This window comes from Ochotona curzoniae, unplaced genomic scaffold (genome assembly GCF_017591425.1).
Source record: "Ochotona curzoniae isolate NIBS_2020 unplaced genomic scaffold, NIBS_Ocur_1.0 scaffold_2453, whole genome shotgun sequence".
NCBI lineage: Eukaryota > Metazoa > Chordata > Mammalia > Lagomorpha > Ochotonidae > Ochotona > Ochotona curzoniae.
Window position 1 is genome coordinate 28,880,951 of NW_024467094.1, and position 24,443 is coordinate 28,905,393.

Below are 24,443 nucleotides of genomic sequence, written 5' to 3' on the forward strand. Positions count from 1 at the left end.
TGTAAACCCGGGGAGCCGGAAGCAAGGATCGATCTTCCTCCATCTGCCTCGCGGTTTCTTCCCGGGAACGTGGAGATTTAAGGGGCCCTGGAAAGTCATCCATCCTTCTTAGGTTTATTTAATATTTCTCCGGCTCAGAAACAGACACCGCGGGGCTACCTCCCTGGCAGATGCTCCCGTTCTAGGAAAGCAGTTTATTTTCCGGGCTTCCCGGATCGTGCTTGGAGTACCAGGCACCGAGAAGCTGCGTTTTGGGATAAACCAGGAGCCGACACAGGTCGTGATGAGATAGGACAATAGCGTGTTGGAAAAAAAACAACAACAACAACAAAAAAACCAAGCCCTACCCCTCAATGTAGCGAAGTACGGCGTTTCGCATTCAGCTGGAACGTAATCCCTTAAACTGCCTTAATAAAGAGTTTATCCTGTGCATTAAATAATCTTATGTCATGTTAAACTGCACTTATTTCTCTCATAAATAAATTAATATGGAACAATTAGATGTTATAATAATATCGTGTATCTTATTAGTTTATTTTCCCTCATAAAATATATAGGTATGGAATAAATTCAAGAGATTAAAGTAATAATACACAGCTTATTGGCTTATGTGTTTATTTGCCCCATAAATAAGTGAATATACAATATATTAAAACCACACTATACATCTCATTGGGCTGTGTGTTTACTTCTCCATAAAATACGCCCACAGGCAGTGTTTCACAGCTTTGAAAAAAAAAAAAATCAGCACCTAAGAAGCTCGCTGCTAGCAAAATACAAAAGACATTTCAGCGGGGAACAGCCAGGCCCAATCATGTAGACTAACCAAAAATGCTGTTGCAGCTACAGCAGATGCTTAGCAAAAGCAGGACCACCAGAAGATCACTCGCTGCCCATCTTCCAGCTTTCTTCGGTCAAAAGGAGAGCATCCTTCATCAATGCTGGAAGATGCCAGCTCTGCTCCACTAGCGGAACTGGCCTGCCCGGGCTTCAGGCCTGCTGTCCCCAGGGGCCTCGGAGGCTCTGCGGGCGGGCTCTGCGGGCGGGCTCTGCGGGCGGGCTCTGCTGCCTGTGAGCCAGTCAGTAAGGCTGATTCTCCGCCCCCTCCCACCCCCCCCCCACCATATCAGAATCTGCAGGATCCAAGCTGGCGGCGCGATGCATATGCACGCCCGGTTACATCACAGTGTCATTTTCCTGTGAACTTTCTGCCTACCTGCCAACTTCAGAATTGTTGGCCCCACTCGGTCTGACCCATTGTCTTCCAATCCTCCCCTCACAAATAAGGGGCTGGAAGGGGTAGGGCCTCTCCTCCTCTGCTGCCTTGGATGTCACCAATTATCACCTTTCCCTACCACTGTGTGTGAGGAGCCAGGAGGGCACAGCCCAAGACTCCAGCTGCCCTGTGGAGACTCACGCGTTCAGGTATCCTCCGGGAGGAGCTGTCAGTCTGGGGAATCAGGAAGTCCAGCATTTGCCTTGGCTGATCGTTCAGAGGAGTTGGGACTCCTCGGGTTGGAAACACAGGAGACTTTCTGACTCTCTCCCCTTCCCCACATTCACAAATTCACTCCCCCACCTCCTTCCGACAGCACCACCCTAGAACAAAGAACCAAGGCCTTTGCAGAAGGCAATGACTCCCGGGGTCCACCACTCCACTCCACTTGGAATTGGAGAGCCCGCCTGCAGCTTGGGATTTGTCAGAGTTTGGGTTCCAAGCAGGAGCTTCCAAAGGAGCTTCATCTCTTTGGTCTCTGTGGTAGTTGTCTTCTGTAGCCTGAGGTGTTTTTTCTTGTTGTTGTTGTTTTCTTGGCTGACCCAAGAGGAGAGAAGCAAAGAAGAGTTTTTCTCAAATGGGACAGCAGACTCTCTCAGGGGCGGTAGGTTAGAGGGTGGCGCCAGGCGGCGGCTTTCCCTTACCCCCACCCTGGCTGGGGCAGGGCTGCTCCTGGGTCCGGACCAAGTGTGAGCGGTGAGTAGCACAGACTGGTTACAAATGGCTGTGGTTGGAATCGGAGGGTTTCAGTGCAGCCCAGAGCATAGTCCTGGTCAGTGTGCTATGCTCTTGGTGAATCATTCTTTTAAGAAGAATGGCTCATTAATATCACGGTGAAAGCAAAAAACCACTAGATTGAATAATCACTTGTGATCAGGATAACCCCGGGTCATTAAAAAAAAAAAAAGTTAACTTACTTCTGGGCAAGTCTTGTCCCCTTCCTGGAGCTCAGTTTCTCTATCTGTGAAATAGATGGAAGACTTAAATGGCTGTAATGTAGCCTGCATGAACATCAGCCAAAAGTATACTAGTTATTCTTCAGAAACAATGTACTAAATATCTCTTACAGCTAGTGTCACGTGCTCTCAAATGATTCTGGGGAAAAAGCAGACCTCCCACATTTCAGCAGCACAATTTGAACCAAGTTCCATTTTTATCTTTACATCAAATTCTTTCTTTTTAAAAAGATTTATTTATTTTTATTACAAAGTCAGATACACAAAGAGGTGAGACAGAGAGGAAGATCTTCTGTCTGATGATTCACTCCCCAAGGGAGTGCAACAACGCCGGTGCTGTGCCGATCCAAAGCCAGGAACTTTCCTCTAGGTCTCTCATGTGGGTACAGAGTCCCAAGGCTTTGGGTCATCCTTGACTGCTTTCCCAGGCCACAATCAAGAGGCTGGATGGGAAGTGGAGCTGCTGGGATTAGAACTGGTGCCCGTATGGGATCCCAGCATGTTCAAGGTGAAGACTTTAGCCACTAGGCCATCGCACCGGGGCCCCCAAAGTGGTTATTTCAATAGGCAGGAAGAGGGATCTTTTTAGCAAACAGATCATTGAATGGAGTGTAGAACTCTGTACTGGGTGCCAGATATTTGATCAGCGAGAGTATTAAGAAGTGTCCTAGCCAATGTTCTGCCCGGGCTTTTGTCCTCTGCCACTTGCCCCATGATTTGGCTACCTCACTCTCCTTTCACATAAAAGAGCCGCCAAACTTCTTTGGCACGGTGTCCCGTTTGAGCTGGCTGCTGGGGCATCAGAGCATAGGTGTAAATGCCAGTTTCCTCATTGAAACAGAGTGGCTGACTTCTTAATCCCCTCTCCCTCAGGTCTCTGGCTTTCTACACACTCCTGAAATGAGCTCAGCTTGCAGGCGTGGCCTCGGCGGATCTCACTCTGTCCCCCGCCCTTCCCCAAGGTGGGCCAGCCCCAGAGCCTCCAGGGAGCTCTGCAGCCCAGCTGGGCCTTCCCCTCTTCTCTCCTCCATCCCATCCCTCTTCACGCTTCCCGTGGGGCAGATGTTAGTTGCAAAGGGGACCTAACAAAGGACACTCCTTGGTGGAGAAAATGCACAATCATTCAGATGACAGGTCAACTGAGCGAGTGTTAGATAGCGTTTCCAAAGTGGATATTCCAACCCAAATTATCATACCTGGATAAAGTGAGTAGAAAAAAAAAAAAACACTTTGATTCTTCTCATACTCAGCCTTTGCTTCCGCAAAGATTCCAATCATTGTTTCGCTGTGCCCCCCATCACTCACTCCAGACAAAGGCTTGTATCCTGTGGTTCCTTCCAGATCTGGAGAGAACTGATCTTCCACTAAATCCACCAAGGAGGAAGACATTACTTCCTTTCCAAGAAATTTCCCAAGTATTTGGAAAATCAGGAAGTCCTTTTAAAGATCCTGCTGCAAGGAAGATTCTTCATAGATGATAAAAATATGAATCCTTCAGCTTAGAAGAAAATCCTTTGCCTTTACAAAACCAACCTTCTCAACTCTCAAAAAATTTGCATATGCTAAAGTACATATTGTATAATAAATGGTGATATGTTACATGAAAATACTTTTATGTGTTACTCTCTCACCATATATTTCCATATTTTAATATACTACTTATAGTAAAAAGCAGAAGACTGACTCATACCATTTCAGAATATGCCCAGAATGTTAATAGTATACATCTATTGGGTTCTCTCTATCTCATATCTTCTTGTTCAGTTCTACAAACAATGCAGTAGATAGTATTAAAATCATTCTTCTTCTCCGGAACTGAGACTCAGGGAAATCAAGAAATTTGTCACTAACGAATGGCCACATGGGCAGAGTGGATAACGCTACCATCTGACACACCAGCATCCCATATGGGCACCAGCTCCTGTCCCAGCTGCTCCACTCCTAATCCAGTGCCCTGCAGATCTGGGAAAAGGAGCAGAAAAGCTCCTGTGAGCTGTCAGGATACCTGGATAAGGCTTCTGGCTTCTGGCTTCTGGCTTTGGCCTGGCTCTGCCCTGGACATTGTGGTCATTTGGGCAATGAACCAGCAGTTGGAAGACATCTCTCTTTTTCTTTTTTAATTTTTTAAAAGACTTATTTTATTTTTATTACAAAGTCAGATATACAGAGAGGAGGAAAGACAGAGAAGAAGATCTTCTGTCTGATGATTCACCCCCCAAGTGAGCGCAACGGCCCGTGTTATGCTGATCCAAAGCCAGGATCCAGGAACCTCTTCCAGGTCTCCCACGTGAGTGCAGGGTCCCAAGGCTTTGGGCTGTCCTCAACTACTTTCTCAGGGGAGAGGCAGGGAGCTGGATGGGAACTGAAGCTACTGGGATTAGAACTGGCGCCCATATGGGATCCCAGCATGTTCAACGTGAGGACTTTAACTGCTAGGCCACTGCACCGGGCCCAGAAGACATCTCTCTATAACTCTTTCAAAATAAACAAGTGAATCCTTTTTTTTTTTTTTTAATGGCTACACAAAAATTTGAACCAAATATTCTGGTCTGAAACCTAGGACTTGGAATCCAGCATGATGGCTTAATTGGCTAATCCTTCCCTTGTAAGCGCCAGGATCTCATATGGGCAGTTGTTCATGTCCCGACAGTTCCACTTCTCATCTGGATTCCTGTTTGTGGCCTGGGAAAGCAGTTGAGGATAGCTGAGAGCCTTGGGACCCTGCGTTTGTGTGGGGAAGAAGTTCCCAGCTCTTGGATTCAGATAGGATCAACTCTGGCCATTGTGGCTATTTGGGGAGTGATTTAGCGATAGAAGATCTTTCTGTCCAATTTCTCCTTCTTTCTGTAGATCTGCTTTCCCCCCTAAAAATAAATAACTCTTAAAGATAAAATAAAAAGGGCCCAGCAGCGTGGCCTAGTGGCTAAAGTCCTCGCCTTGAACACGCCGGGATCCCATATGGGCGCCGGTTCTAATCCTGGCACCTCCACTTCCCATCCAGCTCCCTGCTTGTGGCCTGGGAATGCAGACAAGGATGACCCAAAGCCTTGGGACCCTGCACTCACGTGGGAGACCTGGAAGAGGTTCCTGTTTCCCGGCTTCGGATCGGTGCAGTACCAGCCATTGCGCTCACTTGGGGAGTGAATCATCGGATGGAAGATCTTCCTCTCTGTCTCTCCTCCTCTCTGTATATCTGACTTTGTAATAAAAATAAATAACCATTTTTTTTTAAAAAAAGATAAAATTTAAAAAGTAAAATACCTAGAACTTGTCCTAGGGCCAGTCCCAAGTACACTGATTACAATCTAAGGTTCGTTTATTTTTGTTTGTTTGTTTTTAAGATTTCATTTATTTTTATTGGAGATTAAGATTTACAGAGAGGACAGAGAGAAAGATTTGTCCACTGATTTACTCCCTAAGTAGCTGCAAGTGCCAGAGCTGAGCATATCCAAAGGCAGGAGCTTCTTCCGGGTCTCCCATACGGGTGCAGGGTCCCAAAGCTCTGGGCCATCCTCGACTGCTTTCCCAGGCCACAAGCAGGAAGCTGGATGGGAAGTGGGGCAACTGGGATTAGAACTGGCGCCCCTATGGGATCCTGGCCGTTCAAGGTGAGGACTTTAGCCATTAGCTCACCATGCTGGACCAACGATTGCTCTACTTTTAATCCAGCCCCAGCTAATGGTCCTGGTAAAGTAGCAAAAAAATGGCGCAAGTGCTCAGGCCCCTGCACCCACATGGTCTAGCCTAGCTCTAGCCACTGTGGCCATACAGGGAGTGAACTAGTAAATAACAGGTCTCTCTGTCTGTCTCTGACTCTGCCTTTCAAATTCATAAATCATATTTTAGAGAAGTCAAGAATAAATAAGCAACACTGAACAAATGCTGATTCTACCCTTTTCTCCAACAAGAAGTCATTGCTTGTGTGAAAAATTACAGGGCCAGGCGCAGTAGCCTAGTGGCTAAAGTCTCGCCTTGCATGTGCCAGGATCCCATATGGGTACCTGTTCGTATCCTGGCTGCTCCACTTCTTATCCAGCTCCCTGCCTATCGCCTGGGATAGCAATAGAGGATGGCCCAAAGCCTTGGGACTCTGCATCTATGTGTGAGACCCAGAAGAAGCTTCTGGCTCCTGGCTTTGGATTGGCTCAGCTCTGGCCATTGTGGTCACTTGGAGAGTGAACCAGTGAATAGAGGATCTTTGCTTCTCCTTCTTTCTGTAAATTTGACTTTTTTTTAAAGATTTGTTTATTTATTGGAAAGTCAGATATACAGAGAGGAGGAGAGACAGAGAGGAAGATCTTTTGTCCAATGATTCATTCCCCAAGTGAGCACAACGGCCGATGCTATGCCGATCTGAAGCCAGGAACCAGGAACTTCTTTCCAGGTCTCCCACACGGGTGCAGGGTCCCAAGGCTTTGGGCCGTCCTCGACTGCTTTCCCAGGCCACAAGCAGGGAGCTGGATGGGAAGTGGAGCTGCCGGGATTAGAACCGGCGCCCATATGAGACCCTGGTGTGTTCAAGGTGAGGACTTTAGCCACTAGGCCACGCCGCCAGGCCCGTAAATTTGACTTTCTAATAAAAATAAACAAATCATAAAAAGAGAAAAACCACAACCTGGAACATCCTGTTAGTTTTAAGAATTATTTGAAACACAAACACAGAGAGATGTTCTAGCTACTGATTCACTTTCTGAATTCCAGCAACAGGTCCCAATGCTCACAGTGGCCATGGCTGGGACAGATCCAAACCAGGCACCTGGAAATCCATCCAGGTCTCCCAAGTCAGTGCAAGGGCCACATGCAGCTGTCTGCTCAGGGTGCACACTAGCAGGAAGCAGGTCAGGAGGCTGAGCAGCCTGGAGTCGAACCGCACACTCCAGAACTGAAGTGAATTTCGGAAAAAGCCACTTGACTGCTGCTCTGAACGCTAACCTGCTTCCTAAGCTCCAACTTTTGATCTTGGATTTAACCTCCCAAGGTTTGGACTGAGGCGAACAGACAGCGACACTTCAAACTGAACGCATCCTGAATTCTTACCTGTCTAAGCAGATCACACATTCTAGGAAACCAACTTCACTACTTTTTGGTGTCAGATCTCCTCAGGCTTTTTCTGGTAAATTTAATTTTATTGGAGTTACAGAGAGACGGAGATCAAGAGATAGATAGATGATAGATAGATAGTTATAGATCAGCCAATCAATCTTCCGTCTGTTGGTTCATTCCCCCAAACCTGCAAAGGCCAAGCAGGACTACCCTAGGCCAAAGCCACAAGCATCTTCAGGGTCTCCCACATGGATGGCAGGGTCATTTTCTATTGCTTTTCCCAGGCTATTAGCAGTGAGCTGGGTTGGAACTGAGGCAGCCAGGATCAAACCAAGCGAGATTACTTGCTAGGGCACAATGCTGGCCCCAGATGAAGCATCTTTTTAAAGAAGAGGAAACTTGGACCCGGTGTTGTAGCCTAGTGGCTAAAGTCCTCACCTTGTGCTTGCCAGGATCCTACATGGGTGTCGGTTTGTATCCTAGTGGCCCCATCCAGCTCCCTGCTTGTGGCCTGGGAAAGCAGTTGAGGATGGCCCAAAACCTTGGGACCCTGCATCCCATGGGAGACCCGGAAGAATCTTCTGGCTCCTGGCTTTGGATTGGCTCAGCTCTAGCCGTTGTAGCCACTTGGGGAGTAAACCAGAGGATGGAAAAATCTTTCTCTCTGTTTCCCTTTCTCTCTGTATATTTGACTTTCCAATAAAAAAAAAAAATCTTTAAAAAAAAAAGATATAGGGCCAGGCGCGGTGGCGCAAGTGGTTAAGGTCCTCGCCTTGCACGCCCGGGATCCCATATGGGCGCCGGTTCTAATCCCAGCAGCCCCGCTTCCCTTCCAGCTCCCTGCCTGTGGCCTGGGAAAGCAGTCGAGGACAGCCCAAACCTTTGGGACCCTGCACCCACGTGGGAGACCCGGAAGAGTCTCCTGGCTTCGGATCGGCATAGCATCAGCCGTTGCGCTCACTTGGGGAGTGAATCATCGGATGGAAGATCTTCCTCTCTGTCTCTCCTCTCTGTATATCTGCCTTTCCAATAAAATGATAATAATAATAATAAAAAAAGTTATAGCTGCTTTAGTGCAGAGACACTGAAGTCCATGTACATCTTCTTATAAACATTCTCCATGGACTTTTCCTAAGACGTTTCACCCACTAAGGCAGCCTTTTCTTACAGTCAGGAATGGTAGCCTTTTGCCACTTCCTAGACAGGTTTGTGCTGGGGTTTTAAACTGGCCCTCCCTTTAAACGTGAGAGGGAAAGAGGGTGCAAGCCCAACCAGAAGCTTATGTCCCAGAGGTCCCTTCCCAGCCCTGCCTGACCTGAGCCAGAAGCTGGGCATTCAATCCAGGTCTCCCGCCTGGCTGGTGGGGACATGTCTGTTGCCACCATCTCTGCCTTCCAATGCTACATACAAACAGGAAGTTGGCATCGGAGCGGAGCTGGGGTTTGAACACAGGTACTCCAGTGTGGGTTGTCAGGTGCCCTGAGCAGTGCCACTGTACCAAGTGTCTGTTCCTGTGCTGTTTTTGTAAACAGGGTTTAGAACTGACTTCCTTTAGAGCTAAACTGGCCCCTTCTTTAGGAGGACACGGGCCAGAGTGAGAGGGTTCATCCTGGGCTGAGGGAAAGGGGCAAAGTGAAGAAACAGCACGGCTCTGAGAAGCAAGGCAGTGAGGTCACCAGAGGACTCTCCTGGGGGGCCCGCTGTAAAGTGAGAGGGCCAGGTGGAAAGCAGCTATAACTACACTCTCCTTACAGTGAAACAGGAGAGAAATCGCTCGGAGCATATTTCTCAGGCATTCTTTTGTCTTCAATCCTTCCACACACAACACCCCCTCCCCATTTCAATTCTTTCCTTTGTTTGCCCTTTGGCTAGGGGAGAGTTTGTCACCCTCCCCCCAGGGCTTTCCGCTTAAAGAAGTTGCTATCTGGTCCTCCTCCTCCTCCAGCCAGCCTGTCCTGGGCTCAGCGGGGTCTAAAGCAGGAAAGGGGACAGGGACTCCGTGGGATGCTGCTAACTCTTCTAGCTTAGCTGGAGGCTGAGCGAGGTTCACAGTGAGGTTGAGAGACAGCCAACAGGAGATCTGGGAGAAGGGTTACCAAAAAAGTGAGGAGACAACAAGAGACAGGGGAAGAGGGCTTGCCACAGGGGCTGAGAGAGGCCGCGCATGGGTCTCCTGTAGAGGGACCAGGGCTGGTCCTGCCCTTTGCAGAGAAACCTGAGAAGTTTGCTGGGAACTCCTTGGACCTGGCCCACCTGCTTCCTCTTCCTCTCCTGGGCACAGTTGTTTACAGAGATTCCTCCCTGAACTCTTGCCCTTGTGGACTTGCCCTAGCCCCTGCCCCAGGCCTCCGGCTGGGCAGACACCCTGACAGGTTACAAATGAGCGTGGGTGTTGAATTGCACCAAGCCCTTGTCCTCAGAGCCGGGAGGAGGAGGATCCGATGTATTCTACCTAGGAGCTTCTCCTCCAGCCGCCGCGGGGTCTCAGGGAAGGAGGAGGATGCTTCCTGTCTCCCTCCCCTCTGGAAGGGGTCAGACTACAGCCGCAGGGCCTCAAGGCTGACCAGCCTCTGCTCAGAGCAAACCCTCCTTTACCTGTTCTAGAAAAGTCCTCCCACCCCCACCTCCACCCCACCAGCTAAGGAACTTCTAACTGATTGGAGGCTGGGCATGGTCTCCTTTTAGAAAGGAGATATGGGAGGGTACCTGGAGAATCCAGGATTTCCCCTGGTTTTGGACCCTTAGGAGAGCTCAAAATAGTAACACACACACACACACACACACACACACACACACACACACACACACACAGAGCCATCACCTAGCTCTATTCCTCGCAGTTCTCTGGAGAGACATTGGGAGTTATTTAAGTCTGAGTGAGTGAACCACATACAGCTATGGATGGCTAGAGAGAGGATAAATCCATCTAGAGAGATGAGTTGATGGATAGGTAGGGACCGAATATAAATATGGAGAGAGATGGACGAACAGAGAGATGGATTGAGACAGAGAGAATATAAAGCGAGGCAGAGGGAGAGAAATGGATGTGTGAATGAGGACCGAGTGCTTATGCAGAGAGAGCTGGGGAGAGGGGCTTGCCCTTTCCCATCCCCGGGGCTGCTTTTCTGTAGTCCTGGCTCGCTCCTTGAAATGCCGTGTTCTTACCCCTGGAGTCACAAATTCTTCCACAAGATCCTAGGTTCCCTCCCCCCACCTCCCTCACACCCTTCTGGAGGGAGTTTTTGCACCCCTCCCTTCACAGTCATCCATTTGGTCCAAGATAACAGACCTCACCCAGCTGTCCTGGCTCCTCACCCCCCAAGACAAATTGGGAGAAAGTAGCACCGAGTGTCAGTCTAGGTCCAGCAAGGAGCCCCCGATTCCCCACCTCCAGGTCTGCAGCCTTGGGGTGGGGGGAAGCTCCTCTGATGGGTGGGAAGAGTGAGGGGCAGCTGCGTTGAATTTATCCAAATCTAATAACCCAGGAGCCCTATTGAAGGCCTGGGGGGTTGGGAAGGGAGGGAAGTCTTGAATATTCTTCCAACTCTGCCCCTCTCCCTCTGGTCCCTTCTTTCCAAAAGTCTTTGAAGAAAGATGTTTTGAGGCTTCCACGTCGCCCTCAGATGGATGGGCTGCCGGTGATTGAAGTGGCTTTGTCATGCTAATGCTTGGGGGGTGATGGATGGGCGCCGGGGCTGCCAAACTCTGCCCCGCTCTGCCCATTGGCCTGGGAGAGATCACATGTGGCCCCCCCACCCCCACGCCCTACCCCCTTCCTAGGGGAGCGGTGGCCCACGGCGAGCTGGGCCAGGCCATGGACGCGAGCCTCAGTGCTGTGACATACTGCCGAAAGGTTGTAGGGCAAAAGGGTGTCTCCCCCAAACGGGCCGACCCTCCTGCGGCCTCCACGCATGGACTATAATAGGATGAACTCCTTCTTAGAATATCCACTCTGTAACCGGGGACCCAACGCCTACAGCGCCCACAGCACTCCGACATCCTATCCCCCCAACTCGGCACCCACTGATGACAGCTACGCGGGCGAGGGCCGCTATGGCGGGGGGCTGTCCAGTCCCGCACTCCAACAGAGCCCGGGCTATCCCGCCCAGCAGCCGCCGGCAGCACTGGGCATGCCCTTCCCCAGCTCCGCACCCCCGGGGTACGCCCAGGCCGCCTGCAGCCACAGCTATGCGCCTACTCAGTACTACACTCTGGGACAATCGGAAGAAGGAGGCTATTTCCATCCCTCGAGCTACGGGGCTCAACTAGGGGGTTTGTCCGACGGCTACGGAGTGGGTGGACCCGGCCCGGGGCCGTATCCCCCACCGCAGCCCTCTTACAACGAACAGGGGACGAACTTTGCACCTACTTTCTCTGCTGCTGATCTCTCTGAAGACAAGGATCCGCCCTGCCCGTCTGAATCTAGCACTCCCCCAGCCCGCACCTTTGACTGGATGAAGGTCAAGAGGAACCCACCCAAGACAGGTAGGGCTCAGGCGTGGCCAGGTCCTCTCCGGGACGCTGGCACAAAGGGGACCTGCTCCTGGAATGGGATCTTCTCTCTAGGTCTGCTCAGATAGAGGCAGATATGAGAGCAGTCCACTGCATCTCAGGTCCAGCCTGAATAAGCTAGGTTTATTCCTCCCGCCCAGGAGTAAGTTTTCAGACGGGCCCAAGATTTGATGCGCCTGTGTTCCTTAGCGGGCGGTGGTTCCTCCGTGTGTGTTTGGCCGAGATAGTGGTGGGGGTTTTGGGGAACTATAACTGGGCAGAAAAGGGTGATGAGGGTTACCGAACTGGTCTGGGAGAAAGAGGTGAGAGAACTAACGTGATCTTTCTCCCTGCCCCGCCCCTAGGAAAGGTGTCGGAGCTGGGCCTGAGCGCGCCGGCCGGGCTCCGCACCAACTTCACCACCCGGCAGCTGACCGAGCTGGAAAAGGAGTTCCACTTCAACAAATACCTGAGTAGGGCCCGCAGGGTGGAGATCGCCGCCACCCTGGAGCTCAACGAAACGCAGGTCAAGATTTGGTTCCAGAACCGCCGCATGAAGCAGAAGAAACGCGAGCGCGAGGGAGGCCGTGCGCCCCCAGCCCCACCTGGCTGCCCCAAGGAGGCAGCTGGAGATGCTTCGGACCAGTCCACGTGCACCTCCCCGGAAGCCTCGCCCAGCTCCGTCACGTCCTGAGCCTAACCTTCCACGCGGCGGGGCTCCCCTAGTAGCATCCCAGGCCAGTCCTCTGCTAGGATCTCCCTAGCCCCGCCTTGGCGTCACCACCCTGCTGATCCTAAGGGCCCAGGCATCATTTTAGACCTACCCCGGGTGGGGAAGGGGAGGAAAAGGAAACTCGGTTTTTTTAGGGGGCACTGATGGCAACCCTGAAGGACCAGAGGGAGGCTTGGGAAGCCCTCAATCCCTCCAGGTGTGGAGAGAAGGCTTTCCGCCCTTGATCTGGGAATTGGGTCAATGCCAGCACGTGGCTGGGAGTGGGAGCCGGCATATCCTCCTGGCTTCTTCTTTGCCTTCCAACTTAAGCTCATTAAGTCCAGTGCCTTTCAGTATGGAGAGTTCTTCCCATGCACTCTTCTCTACTCCCCTCTAGGCCCAGGACAGAGAAGGCCTTGAACTTCGTGTGGGGGAGGGGTTTGGATGCAGGAATATTATTATAGATTTCTTAATCCAGTCACCACGCAGACCTTACAATAGCACCAGCTGCCTTGTGACAGGCCAAAAGCCCTACCCCACCCCATCTAACCCTATTAACCCTCTCCTGGCCCATTTGTATTGCACTAATGCAGCCTCCAGAGATTGTTTTCTGAGACCTGCCTCCTCCCACCAAAGTGATTTGGAACTGGGTACTCCAGAGACTTCTAGAATTCTGTGCAAGGCCTGCCACCAGCAAGCCTCAGCCAGGAATGCACAGGCATGCGCCCTCTACTTCCTCCCCTATTTATTGGCTCCCTGAAACTTCAGGAGCCTCTCCCCTGGTCTCCACCCGTGCTCCTGAGAGAGATGCCCCCGGGAGGCCCAGGCTGCGGTGAGGGCACCCAGCAGAAGCAGCAGCAAGGGTTTCTGGGAAGCTTGGAGACCGTGGTGACCCCTCTGAGGTTTCTGGAATTCTCAAGCAACTACCTCATTTCAATAAAGTCTGTTCTACTCTCCTACCCTGCTTCAGCTCCTCCATTTAGGGGTACAGGAAGTCTTCTAGTTTAAGAGTCCTTGGGCAAGAAGTGCCAGCAGAGTTGGTGCTAACTGGGTGGGCTGGAAAGAGCTGGGCTCTGGGAGCGCAGCTGGATAAAGAGAGGATGTGATTGGTTGGAGGGGTGTCTGTGTAGAACTGGGTTCTAGGCACCCAGGCCTGGGGGAGGTAGTTTCCCAGAGCTGCCTGAGAGGCAGACAGCAAGGGAGAGACCCAGGTGTGCTGGGAGCAGGTGAAGAGGAGGAGGAGGCAGAGGAAGAGCAAGTTGGCCCCTTCTACCGGCTTCCTCCCTCCCAGAGCAAGTCTGTCAAGGAACAAGGAGGCCCCAGGGGTGGAGCTGTGAAAGGCTTTCCCCTCCCTGCACAACCCCCTCGTGGTCCCGTGGGCGCCAGGAGCTAGGGGCTCCTGACCCAGCACAGGTTCCCCCCCTCCACAGCCCCCCACAGCTCTGCGGCTCCTCCACCTTGGCACCTAGCGGTTACCTACCGCCTCCTATTCAAGCGCTCAAGGCTAACGCCCGCGGGTTGCGGGCTCTGCCCATCAGAGCAGCTGTGGTCGCGAAGGGCCCGAAGGGGCCCTGCGGTCGGGAGGGCACCACGTCCAGTGGGGAAGGCGGGGAAGGACGCACTGACATGTTTGTTTCCCTTTTTGCGCCTCAGGGCTTTCCAAACTAAGGGTCGGTGCGCCCCTCTGGGGGGGGCGGCTATTGTTGTCCCTCCCTGTCCTCCCCCCCCCCTCGGGAATCCCACTGGCACAACTTTGGTCGGGGGAGGGGAAGGAGAACTCTGGAAGCTGGGCTGCAGCTCAAATCCATCGCCGCCCCCCCCACCCCGCCCCCGCCGTCGATCACACAGGCTCAGGCGGGGCTGTGGCTCAGTGATTCTTTACCTTGAGAATTCAGATACCCCGGGGTTGGGACAACCTGGAGGGGGACAACAGTGACTCAGGAGGAACACTCCTCCTTCCCCCTTCTTCTGTTTGTTTCAAAGGAAGAGAGTTACCGGGAAAAAACGTTAGCTGAGAATGCGTGCCTTTCCATCCCCTTGGTGCCACTTGGGTAGGGCAGCTGGAGAGGGAGGTGTGTTGCAAAAGGAAGCCTAGCTTGGACAGAGGCTGCTCTCTAGCCCCGTGACTTAAAAAAAAAAAAAAATTCCATTAACTGCTTTTCTGCGTTTAATTGAAACTGCCACCAAGCTTGGCTTCCCCAAAGGGGTCACCTTGACAGGAGGGACAGCAGAGAGGTCACTGGGTCCTTGCTTGGAGCTGGTCACTGCGAGTTGGCACAGCTTCAGGGTGTGTGTGTGTAGGGGGGTGCATGTGTGGACTGGCCAACCCTGTCCACTTTGGGTAAGAAGGCTGAAAGGTCGGGGGGAGGGACGTGGAGAGCAGTGGTTAGAGCAAACCCTGCCTCTACCGGGAATCTGGGCCTGGTAGTGGGGCTGACAGGTCCTGGGGGAGGGTTGAGGGAGAGGCCCAGAGGACAGGGCAAGGCTGGACCCTTTGATTTTTGGTCTTAGCAGGAGGAACCATCCAATTCCGGCAGGGAAGGGGGAGGGTGTTCAGATCAATTCTCTGTTAGCATAGGGGCAAAGATCTTTCCCCACTGTCTGCCTTCTCCACTCCCGCCCTCATCCCCTCTGAAGCTAGGGACTGGTCTGCACTGGAGGCATCCATGTGGAGACAGGATCATGGTGCATGCTCCTATCAGGTGTGATAAAGGAGAGGATGGCAAAAAAAAAAAAACAAAAAAAACAAAAAAAAAAAAACAAAGTCGAACACTTTGCTCCAATCGAACGAAATCCATGATCTTGTTGAACTTTCCAGGACAAATACTAAACTGCATCACTGAGACTCCTCCGTGTCTCCCACACAGCTGTTATTTTCTGTGTGTGTGGTGTGTGTGCATGGGTGTGTATGTGTGGTGTGTGTGTGTGCATGGGTGAATGCACTGTGGTTGTGTACGTGTGGTGTAGGCGTGCACGTGTGGGGGTGTGTATGTTGATGGCTGTGTGTGCACGTGTGTGTGTACATGTGTCTGTGTGTGTTTGTATGGGTATTGGGTGTGCATGTGTATGTATGTGTGTATGTGTGTGTAGGTGTGTGTATATGTGTGACCAGAGGAATTATCTTTGCCTGAAGATTTAGGGAAGAGTAAACTTTCTCTACTCTCCCACTGTACTTACTGGACCTCAAAAAATGCCTCCAATCTTAAAAATTAAGAACTTTTATTTTTCCTTTTGATTTTTTCCTGTTGGGGAGGATTCTCAGGGCTGGAGGGACACTCATCAGGGGTCGCATTCTGCTCTGCTCCCCAAGCCCCGCCCCCGCCACTGGGCTAGGGAGACAAACAGAGCTCTCCTTTCCACCTGACCTTCTCCACCACCTGCTGAAGTCCCAACTTTCTTCTCTTTCATTTGCCTTTTCCCACAGCGGTTGTTCTCCCAACACGAGGCCCTCGGATCTGCTGGCACCAGGAGACAAACTGCTTTTTAAAACCCTCAAGTTTTTGTTACTCCTGTGCGGGCTGCTCTGTTGTGAACATTCCTTGTGTTGATAACACTGGGCTGCTGGGAAGGAATGGGGTAGGGCATGGAAAAGGGGGTCCTTGGGACTCTGCAGTGGCTGAAGCAAGAAAACTCACGCTGAGCAAGAGGAGGGCAAGAAGTTGGAGAAGACACCCTGAATGCCAGGGTTCAAGTCCAAGGCCTGCCTCTCGCTCTTGTTAAGACCTTGGGAGAGTTTTTTTTTTTTTTTTTTTTTTTTAATTTCTAGGGTCCATTTTCACGAGGTCCAAAGCAGGGATAATGTTGGTGCCCATTTCATAGAGTTTACCTATGAGTGAAATGAATTATTTTGTGAAAATGCCTAAGAAAGTCTCTAACAGGTGAAGGTGAGCTGTAACAGTTGTTATCATTATTAGAAGGGACACAGCCTCTTTCCTTTCTACAGTCCCCGGTCTATCTCAGATCGCATATTGAACATGTCCGTGTCTCACATCCATTCCTTGTTTGATCCTTGATAGCTGTATTGCCCTAGAGACAAGTCTAAGGGTTTCCCTGCGTGGAAGCTGAGAATATCTCAAATGCATCTGGCAGAAATACCTTCCTATCTATCTATCTATCTATCTATCTATCTATCTATCTATCTATCTATCTATCTATCATCTATGCATAACTTCTGATCCCAGCCTTCCCACCTGTAGAGGCGCCCCCCACCTTCTCCCTCCCTTCAGCCGTCATGGGAAGATGGACGAGAAGTCCTGAAGGCAGACAGCTAGGTTCCTGACCTAGTGTGGTGGGGGCATTGGCTTTGTAATGGGGCTGGGTTTTCAGAATGTTCCTCTTTTTAGCAGCTGATTGACTTCCTGCCAGTTCCCTCCTTCTTTCCCTGAGCTTCCATCCCTTTAGAGGCAAGATGGGGAATATTGATGAATAAATGATATACATTGGAAGCGCTTGGAACACTGCCTGGTACTTAGTTGAGTATTTAGTAGGGATTCCCCATCTGATGTGCTCACTAGGTGAAGATAGCTCTCTGATCTCTTTCTTACACTGAGTTTGTCACTGCTGGTCCTGGTGTGATGGAAGCAGCCTCCACCCTCACCCTCCATGCCCTGCCAGCTGGTCCACCTGGCATCACAGCCCTGGGATTTGTTCTCAGCGAATGCAGCCATAATGAGCAGAAGGGTAGGGGAGTCCCACAGGACACTGGCTTGTAGCATCACAGTACCAAGGCCCAATTCTAGGAGCACATTCCTGCTGCAGTTCAGGAGACAGGCACTCCCAGAGGTGTCCCAGATTTCTACCTGCCCCCTCCCCGGCCCCCACTCCAGGACTCAGCCTTGACGCTAAGGACTGCCTTGCATGACCTCCTTTGCAGGATTCTGCACAGTTTCCACATGCTCCAGTGCTGACTAATTCCAGGTTCTCTAGACACTTTTCAGACACTGGTGGAGCCAGAATCAGACATGCAAACTGTTCCATGTCCCTTCCTTGGGAAACACCAAGGTTCAAGCAGCTATGAACTGCAGCTCTCAGAGGCTGACCTCCCGAAGGTCCCCTTATCAGGAAAGGGCTTTGTAGGAATTCAGGGGACCTGAGAGTGCTCCCCCAAGAGTCTCCTCTGTATCCTTGTTATAAGGCACTTGACTTTTCTGGAATTATACTTTCCCAGCACTTACTGGTTCTCTGTAGGAGTATCCTAACTCATTGCAGTACCCTTCCTCCTAGGACTGCTGGGGGGAAGGTGTGAAAGGCTGGGTTAGGGAAGCAGACTGTTGGTCGTGTTCTACCGGCCTAGTTAAAGCTAACTAAGATCGCTAATTATCTACCCTCTTGGTTCTCTTCCCCCCCCCCCCCCCCCCCCCCGTCATGGGCCGGGATCCTACAGCCCTTTCTGCTTGCACTGGAACCAAAGAGGGAGGGAGAAGTGCTACCAGGCATGCGTACTCTGCTCCTTGGAGGCCTGGTGCTCCCTTTAGTTTATTCTGGCCTGACAGCTCCATTTCAACCCCCAACTTGGAGACAAGATCTCTCCGTATTTACTCAGCCAGAGCCGTGGCCTCCCCAAGCTGCCTGTGCAGGCTCTGCTGTGTCACCCCCAGCACTTCCCTTCCTGGTTCATGGAGAGTTCAGCCTGGAGATGGCTGGCAGCCCCCTACTCTGCAGGCTGGATGGAGCTGCCTGTCCAGGGCCTTGCAGAGGCCAGAAGGGCGGTGGGGGTGGGGTGGGGGTGGTGGTGGGGTCATGCCCTGGTCTCTCTACTCCCGCTTGGATCCACCGTCTGGGCCACCCAGAGCAGGGAGGACTCAGCAAATGATTGTCTTTCTGGGGAAGGAGATTGGCTGCATGGGAACTGTGGGGTGGGAGAGTTGTTGGAGAGAGCAAAGAGTCAAGTCCCTGTGCAGTAGTGGCAGGATTAACCCTGTTTTGGGCTACAGGGCCTCAGTTCACTTCTCACAGCTGGCTCTCTCTTCCCAAAGACGCCAGAGAAGAAGTGGCATGCGCGCTCCCAGCAATGGGACACAAAGTCTCCTCTACCATCTAGAACACACGGCTCTCCAAGCAGGAGTTTTAGTTTTATTCCCTGTCCCCTGGCTGGTAGCCACACTGATGCTCAGCAAAGAGCAGACATCCAGTACATCCCTGTTGAGTACATGGATATTGAAGCAAAGTTGTCGTATCCAGAAAACGGGCACTTCAGATGCCGGATCAGTCCAACTGTATTATGAGCATCCGTGTCTTTGTGTGAAGATGAGGAAGAATGAGAGGCAGCAGGGGAGCTTGGAAGGTGTTTCCTGCACTCCCGCCTCGTGCAGGAGCAGGCTCTTGCATGGCTTTAGGGACCGTCTGATCCAAGTGCTCTCACAGGGGAACTTTGTTTATTCACTTGTTTGAATGTGTTGGGCCTTCATGAACTTAAACAAGCGTAAATCCAGGGAGTGACTGTGGAAACACAAAGGAGCTGCAAACCCTGTTGGGTGTTTGCAGTGGTGGGACGTGGAGCCCAGGGGAGGCACACCTATCTCAGCACCCTCTTCTGGGTGGCTTTGCCCCCTCCTAGGGGCAGGCAGATGAACTCACACAAGGTTTGCATGTCACTGTAGTCGGAGTCAGCAAGGGAGCAGTGAGGAGAAGCATGCTGTTGGATGCTTAGTGAACTTCAGGGCGAGGATAACCACCTGCTGTACATTTTCCAGAGCCCTAAAGAAGATGGCTGCATCTGGTGCCAAGAGTTCCCCGTGCTGGAAGCTGTCAGGAGCTGATGGCAGCCTCTCGCTCTTTTTCCCACAGGTCTGAACACAAGGGCTCGCATACCGCAGCCACAGAACCCACAGGCTTGCAGAGGGAAGGGATGCCTGTCAAGGAAAAAAACAGGGGAAAAATTACCTTTGCTCCCCCTTGCTCCACTCTGGGTTGAGATTTCTACATCAGGAGCCTCCTAGGGAGAAACTGCAGAAGGTAACTCCCCAGAGCAACAAGAGCAGCAGCAGCAACAAGAGGGTCCGGGGCCCAGGACGCAGATCTAACCATTTTGGCTAAAAGCTCTCTGATCCTGTGCTTCAGAAAGGCCCAAAGCCTATGCCAGGAGTCATCTCTGTTTGGAGTGGGAAGTTGGAAGAGAAGTTTAGATAGCAAGCTGGGCATGGAAACAGCCTTGTGGCCAGCAGGAGGTGGTGTGGGGCAGGAAAGGAAGGGGAGGGAAGCCCACACTCCTCCTGCCCATCTTCCCTTTGCCTGCTGTCACCACCGCAGGATCCTCGTCCTCGACTGCTTTCCCAGGCCACAAGCAGGGAGCTGGATGGGAAGCGAGGCTGCTGGGATTAGAACCACTGTCCGTATGAGATCCCGGGGCATTCCAGCCAAGGACTTTAGCTACTAGGCCACCACACTGGGCCCACATCAGTTGAATCTTACAGCTAGTCATTGCATTCAGAGACTTCAAAAAGTTTGTGGAAAACAGAATAAAAATATACCACTTTATAGGGAAGGACTGGGGACAGACCTGTGGTGAGGGATGGAAAGAAAGAATCATCTTCTTGCAAAGTGTGGCCTTCCACTTGACCTCGAAGGCTGCATTGGTCACTGGTATCTTAATCCACACCAATCCCCAAACTCAGGAGGAACATGACGACACGGGCAGGCCTTGGGAGGGAAGCAAACATTTGCTGAGCGGTCTGTGTAATTTGTGACTCGGGAGTGGGGTACCAGTGTGGAGAAGCGTATGGACAGACGAGAAGGAGAGATGCTGTTATCTGGAGGGTCGGAAGTGCAGGTGACCCGGGCTGCTCCAGTTCCCCTCCCCCTTATCTCGCCATCCAGGTAGTTCTGCTTCCTTCAGGATGCTCGGCTCTGACCTCCCTTCTTGGTGGCAGCCTTTACTAATTCGGTTATCATCACTGTTGCTGCTGACATGTATACAGCACTTTGCTGCTATTGGCCCTTGAGCCCCAGCCCACCACTAGGAGATCATCTGTCTCCTTAGATGTGGAAAACTTGAAGCTTGTAAAAAAAAACAAGAAATGGACCCAACATTAAATCTTTAAGTGACATATATTTTTCTTTTTCTTCCCCCCCCGGCTCTCAAATATCTGCACAAATAATTACATAATGGGATAAACACTAGATTGAGGGTGTTGGTGTCTGTCACCCTACCCCTTAGCCCCCATCCCCAGGCACTGTTCAGGGACTGAAGTCACTCTCGCCTCTTTTTCCTTCTGGAAGAGACATCAATCAACTCCCTGTGAAGTGTTTGGGAAAGCAATGGGAAATGGCCCACGTCCTTGGTCCCCTGTACCCACGTGGGAGACCTAGAGGAGACTCCTGCCTCTACTTTGCCCAGCTCTGGCCGCTGCAGGCACTGGGAAGTGAATCGATAGATACAAGGTCTCTCTCTCCCTCTGAATTTTGCCTTTCAAACAAATAGAATAAATCTTTAAAGAAAAAAGGTCAAGTAGGCTATGAAAATAGGCAAGATGCTGAGCTCCACAAGGTAGCATCCCCCTTGTGGACTGAGCATCCCTGCAAATGGAATCTAAGTCAGATAGTGACTGACCACACATTTTGTGAAAACCTCTAATGGCTCAAGGTTTGACCAGGATGAGAGATTTTAACTCGGGAAATCTCCTGCTTGGGGTGTTATTCTCCAAGTTCAGCAAGCTGTGTGTGCCTCAAAATGATTTATTTACTTGTTTGAGGGAGTCTTCCATTCACTGTTTACTCCCTAAATGTCTGCAACAGTTGGCTCTGCAAGCTTGAGCCAGTAGCGCAGGACTCCATCTGGGTCTCGCGCGTGGGCGGTGGCGTCCCCACGTCCACCTCCCCGGGGTCTCGCACGTGGGCGGTGGCGTCCCCACGTCCACCTCCCAGGCTGTGCATTAGCAAGAGGAGAAGCTTGCCCAGGAAGTAGAGTGAGTGGAAACTCACCCTATTGAAGCGCTCCGAAGGTGGGATAGAGGTAGCCCAGGCAGGGACCTGTAGCATCGGGCCAGGTTTGCACATTACAGTGCGAAAATAAAAAGGGGATTAGGAAAGTGAGTTTGGAAAGGAGGGGGAGTCATGATAAAGGATGGATAAGAAGCAGCTTCTCAGCCTCTGGTTAGCGACCACAGCACTGTCGCAGCGGCTTACTCTCAGCCCCAAGCGCCTCTTGCCGCATCCCTTCCCCACCCCACCCCTCACCTCCTCATCTGAACCCCACCCCGTCCCACCCCTCTTGTTGGATGCCTCTGTCACCTCGGCAGAGGTAGACAGACACTCAGGGCAGAGTTCTGATGGGGGGGGGGGCAGGGAAGCGGGGAAGAAGCGGATCCGGAGTTCTAACTGTACACCTCTACCCCATCTTTCTCCCACCTCCGCCCCAGCTCTTCCACCCATGCCTCTCCCTCGTCTGCAGAGCCAGGCAGAAGTTAGAAAGAGACCTCGAGGACTCAGGCAGCTTTCCAGCCATAACTCAGCTCCCACCTGGGGCGCGCGTGCCGGGTCCTCCTGCATCACACACCTGAAGGAGGGTCTGGGGGGAGACCCGTGGAGGAGCCGGTGGGAGGCAGAGCTGGATGGAACAGGGGCGCTAGATCACCGGGCGCTGGCATCTGCTTCTCCTGCTTTATGCAAATATTGCTTTAGCCCCGAAAAGAAGTCAGGTTCTGGGACCTGGCTGGCTGTTTATTTAAAAATCCGCAGACTGCAAGATGCCTGGAAAGCTCTGGAAAGTTCTGGAAGGGCTCCTGATAAGGGCAGCTCGGCATCCCTACCCCTCAACCCCTCGCAGCAGGGCAATAAATCGAGGAGATACAGAAGCATCCAAAAAGCCAGGCCCTGATCTGATGTGGGGAGGAATTTGCCACGTCTGCAGATCAGGGCATCTTTGGAGAGTGGGCCTGCGTGAGTTCCTTAGAGAAAGGCCGTTTATTTTACCTTCCCGGTTACTTTAGGTTCCTCCAGGTGGGAAGGCGGAATCGGGCCCACTCCTGCGGGTGCGCCCACTAGGTCTGCGGCCCCACCCGGCCTCGCCTCTCGTGGGGCTCGTGGGCCGGCCATGCACGGCTCCTTATCAGGCCCGAAGTACACGGCGCAGAGCCTCTGCAGCTGCCAGGGTAAAAGGCTATCACAGCACAAATACCTGGATCCCAGGGGCGGATTTGAGAAAGAACAGACAGCATTTTCTGCATAGTTAGCGATCTCAGCCCTGGCTGGACGTGCCTCAGCATCCTTTCACCTGTGCGTTGGCTGGGAAAAGGTGTCCAGTGCATTCAACGGTTGCTGGAAGGCAGGGGCCAGGCAGCCCACCCAATTTTCTATGTCTTTTTTTTTTTTTTTCCGGCTCCAAGCTTGGAGCCGGTCAACCATGCTGAAATGATGGCTCTTGGGGATTTTCACGAGAGAAGATGCTCCACGGAGGCCCTGTTTCACTCACTTTGCTGATGGGAATATCTTTTTTCCCCCTGAGAAAAAGTGAAAATTATTAAATATCTGGGCTGGGTGGGATCAATTATTTAAGGCAAGTTAAAACTTCCTGATTTTCCTGTCCTCTGTTGCTTCCCACCCTCCTATCACCAGCCCTGATTATCCGCTAAGGAAGTGGAGGCCAGCGGGGGGGTGTGGTGGTTCGGGTACCTCCTAGGATTGCCCATCTTCATCATCAGGGGATCTAGGGTTGAGTCCTGGCTCTGTTCCTGATTCGAGTTTTCTGCTAATGGGCACCCCAGGAGGCAGTAGTGATGGGGTCCCTTCCTTTTATTCACATACCCTTTTCTTTAAAATTTTTTTACTGGGCCTGACACAATGCTTCAATTGGGTAATCCTTCGCTTGCAAGTGCCAGCCTCTCATAGCGGTGCTGGTTGGTTGTTTCAGGTTCTGTTTCCATTTCGCATCCAGCTCCCTGACTGTGAGCTTGGGAAAGCAGCAGAGATGGCCCACATTCTTGGGACGCTGCACTCAAGGGGGAGACCTGAAAGACGTTCCAGCCTCCTGGCTGTAGATCATCCCAGCTTCGGCTATTGTGGCCAGTTGGGGAGTGAACCAAAGGATAGAAAAATCTCTCTTCTCTCTCTCCTTTCAAGTAAAAAGAACAAATGAATCTCTAAAAAAAAATAGTGATTTTAAAATGTAGAGTTCAGCAGTGTTACATGTGTTCACATAATCATGCAACCAATTCTAACACTCTTTTCATCTTGAAAAACTGAAACTCTTTCAAGAATTCCATATTCCTCATTCCCCAGCCCCTAAAAACCATCACATTAGTTTCCGTCTCTAGACGTTTGATCATTTTAGGTGCCCTGTGTAAGTGGAATCCTGTAGCTTCTGCCTTTTGGAGGCTTGCCTGTTTCATGTGACATTCTCAGGATTCCTCCTCATTGCACTATGTGGCCAAGTGGTCTTCCGTCGGAAAGCTAACATTCCACTGTAGACACACCACACGGTTACGTAGTTATACAGTGTTGGGGACCCAGATCGCCTGTGTCCTTGGGCTGCTGTGAATGATAGTACTGTGAACATGGGTAAACAAAGACCTTTTCAAACCCCTGCTTTCCATTCTTTGGTGTTTATACCCAGAATTCCGGATTATATGATAATTATATTTTTAATTCTTCGAGGACCTACCATGCTGTTTTTCCATAATGGATACCCCGTTTTACAACCAACAACACACCAGGGCTTCAATCTGCCTGCTTCCAGGACAATCTTGTTATTTTCTTAATTTTTTAAAAGGATTTATTTAGTTTATTTTTATTTATTTTATTTTTAAAAAGATTTATTTATTTATTGGAAAGTCAGATATACACAGAGGAGGAGAGACAGAGAGGAAGATCTTCTGTCCAATGATTCACTCCCCAAGTGAGCGCAACGGCCGATGCTATGCCGATCCGAAGCCAGGATCCAGTAACTTCCTCCGGGTATCCCACACAGGTGCGTACAGGGTCCCAGGGCTTTGGGCGGTCCTCAACTGCTTTCCCAGGCCACAAGCAGGGA

At 51.3% G+C, this 24,443-nt stretch overlaps 1 protein-coding gene across 1 annotated transcript; it reads left to right on the plus strand.

Annotated features, from left to right (window-relative positions):
• The first annotated feature begins 11,186 nt into the window (after nucleotides 1–11,186).
• HOXB1 (homeobox B1) lies at nucleotides 11,187–12,460 on the plus strand. The gene is made up of 2 exons (XM_041001101.1): nucleotides 11,187–11,760; nucleotides 12,132–12,460. Exons 1-2 carry the CDS (start codon nucleotides 11,187–11,189, stop codon nucleotides 12,458–12,460), a joined length of 903 nt encoding a protein of 300 aa, XP_040857035.1.
• The last annotated feature ends 11,983 nt before the right edge of the window (nucleotides 12,461–24,443 follow it).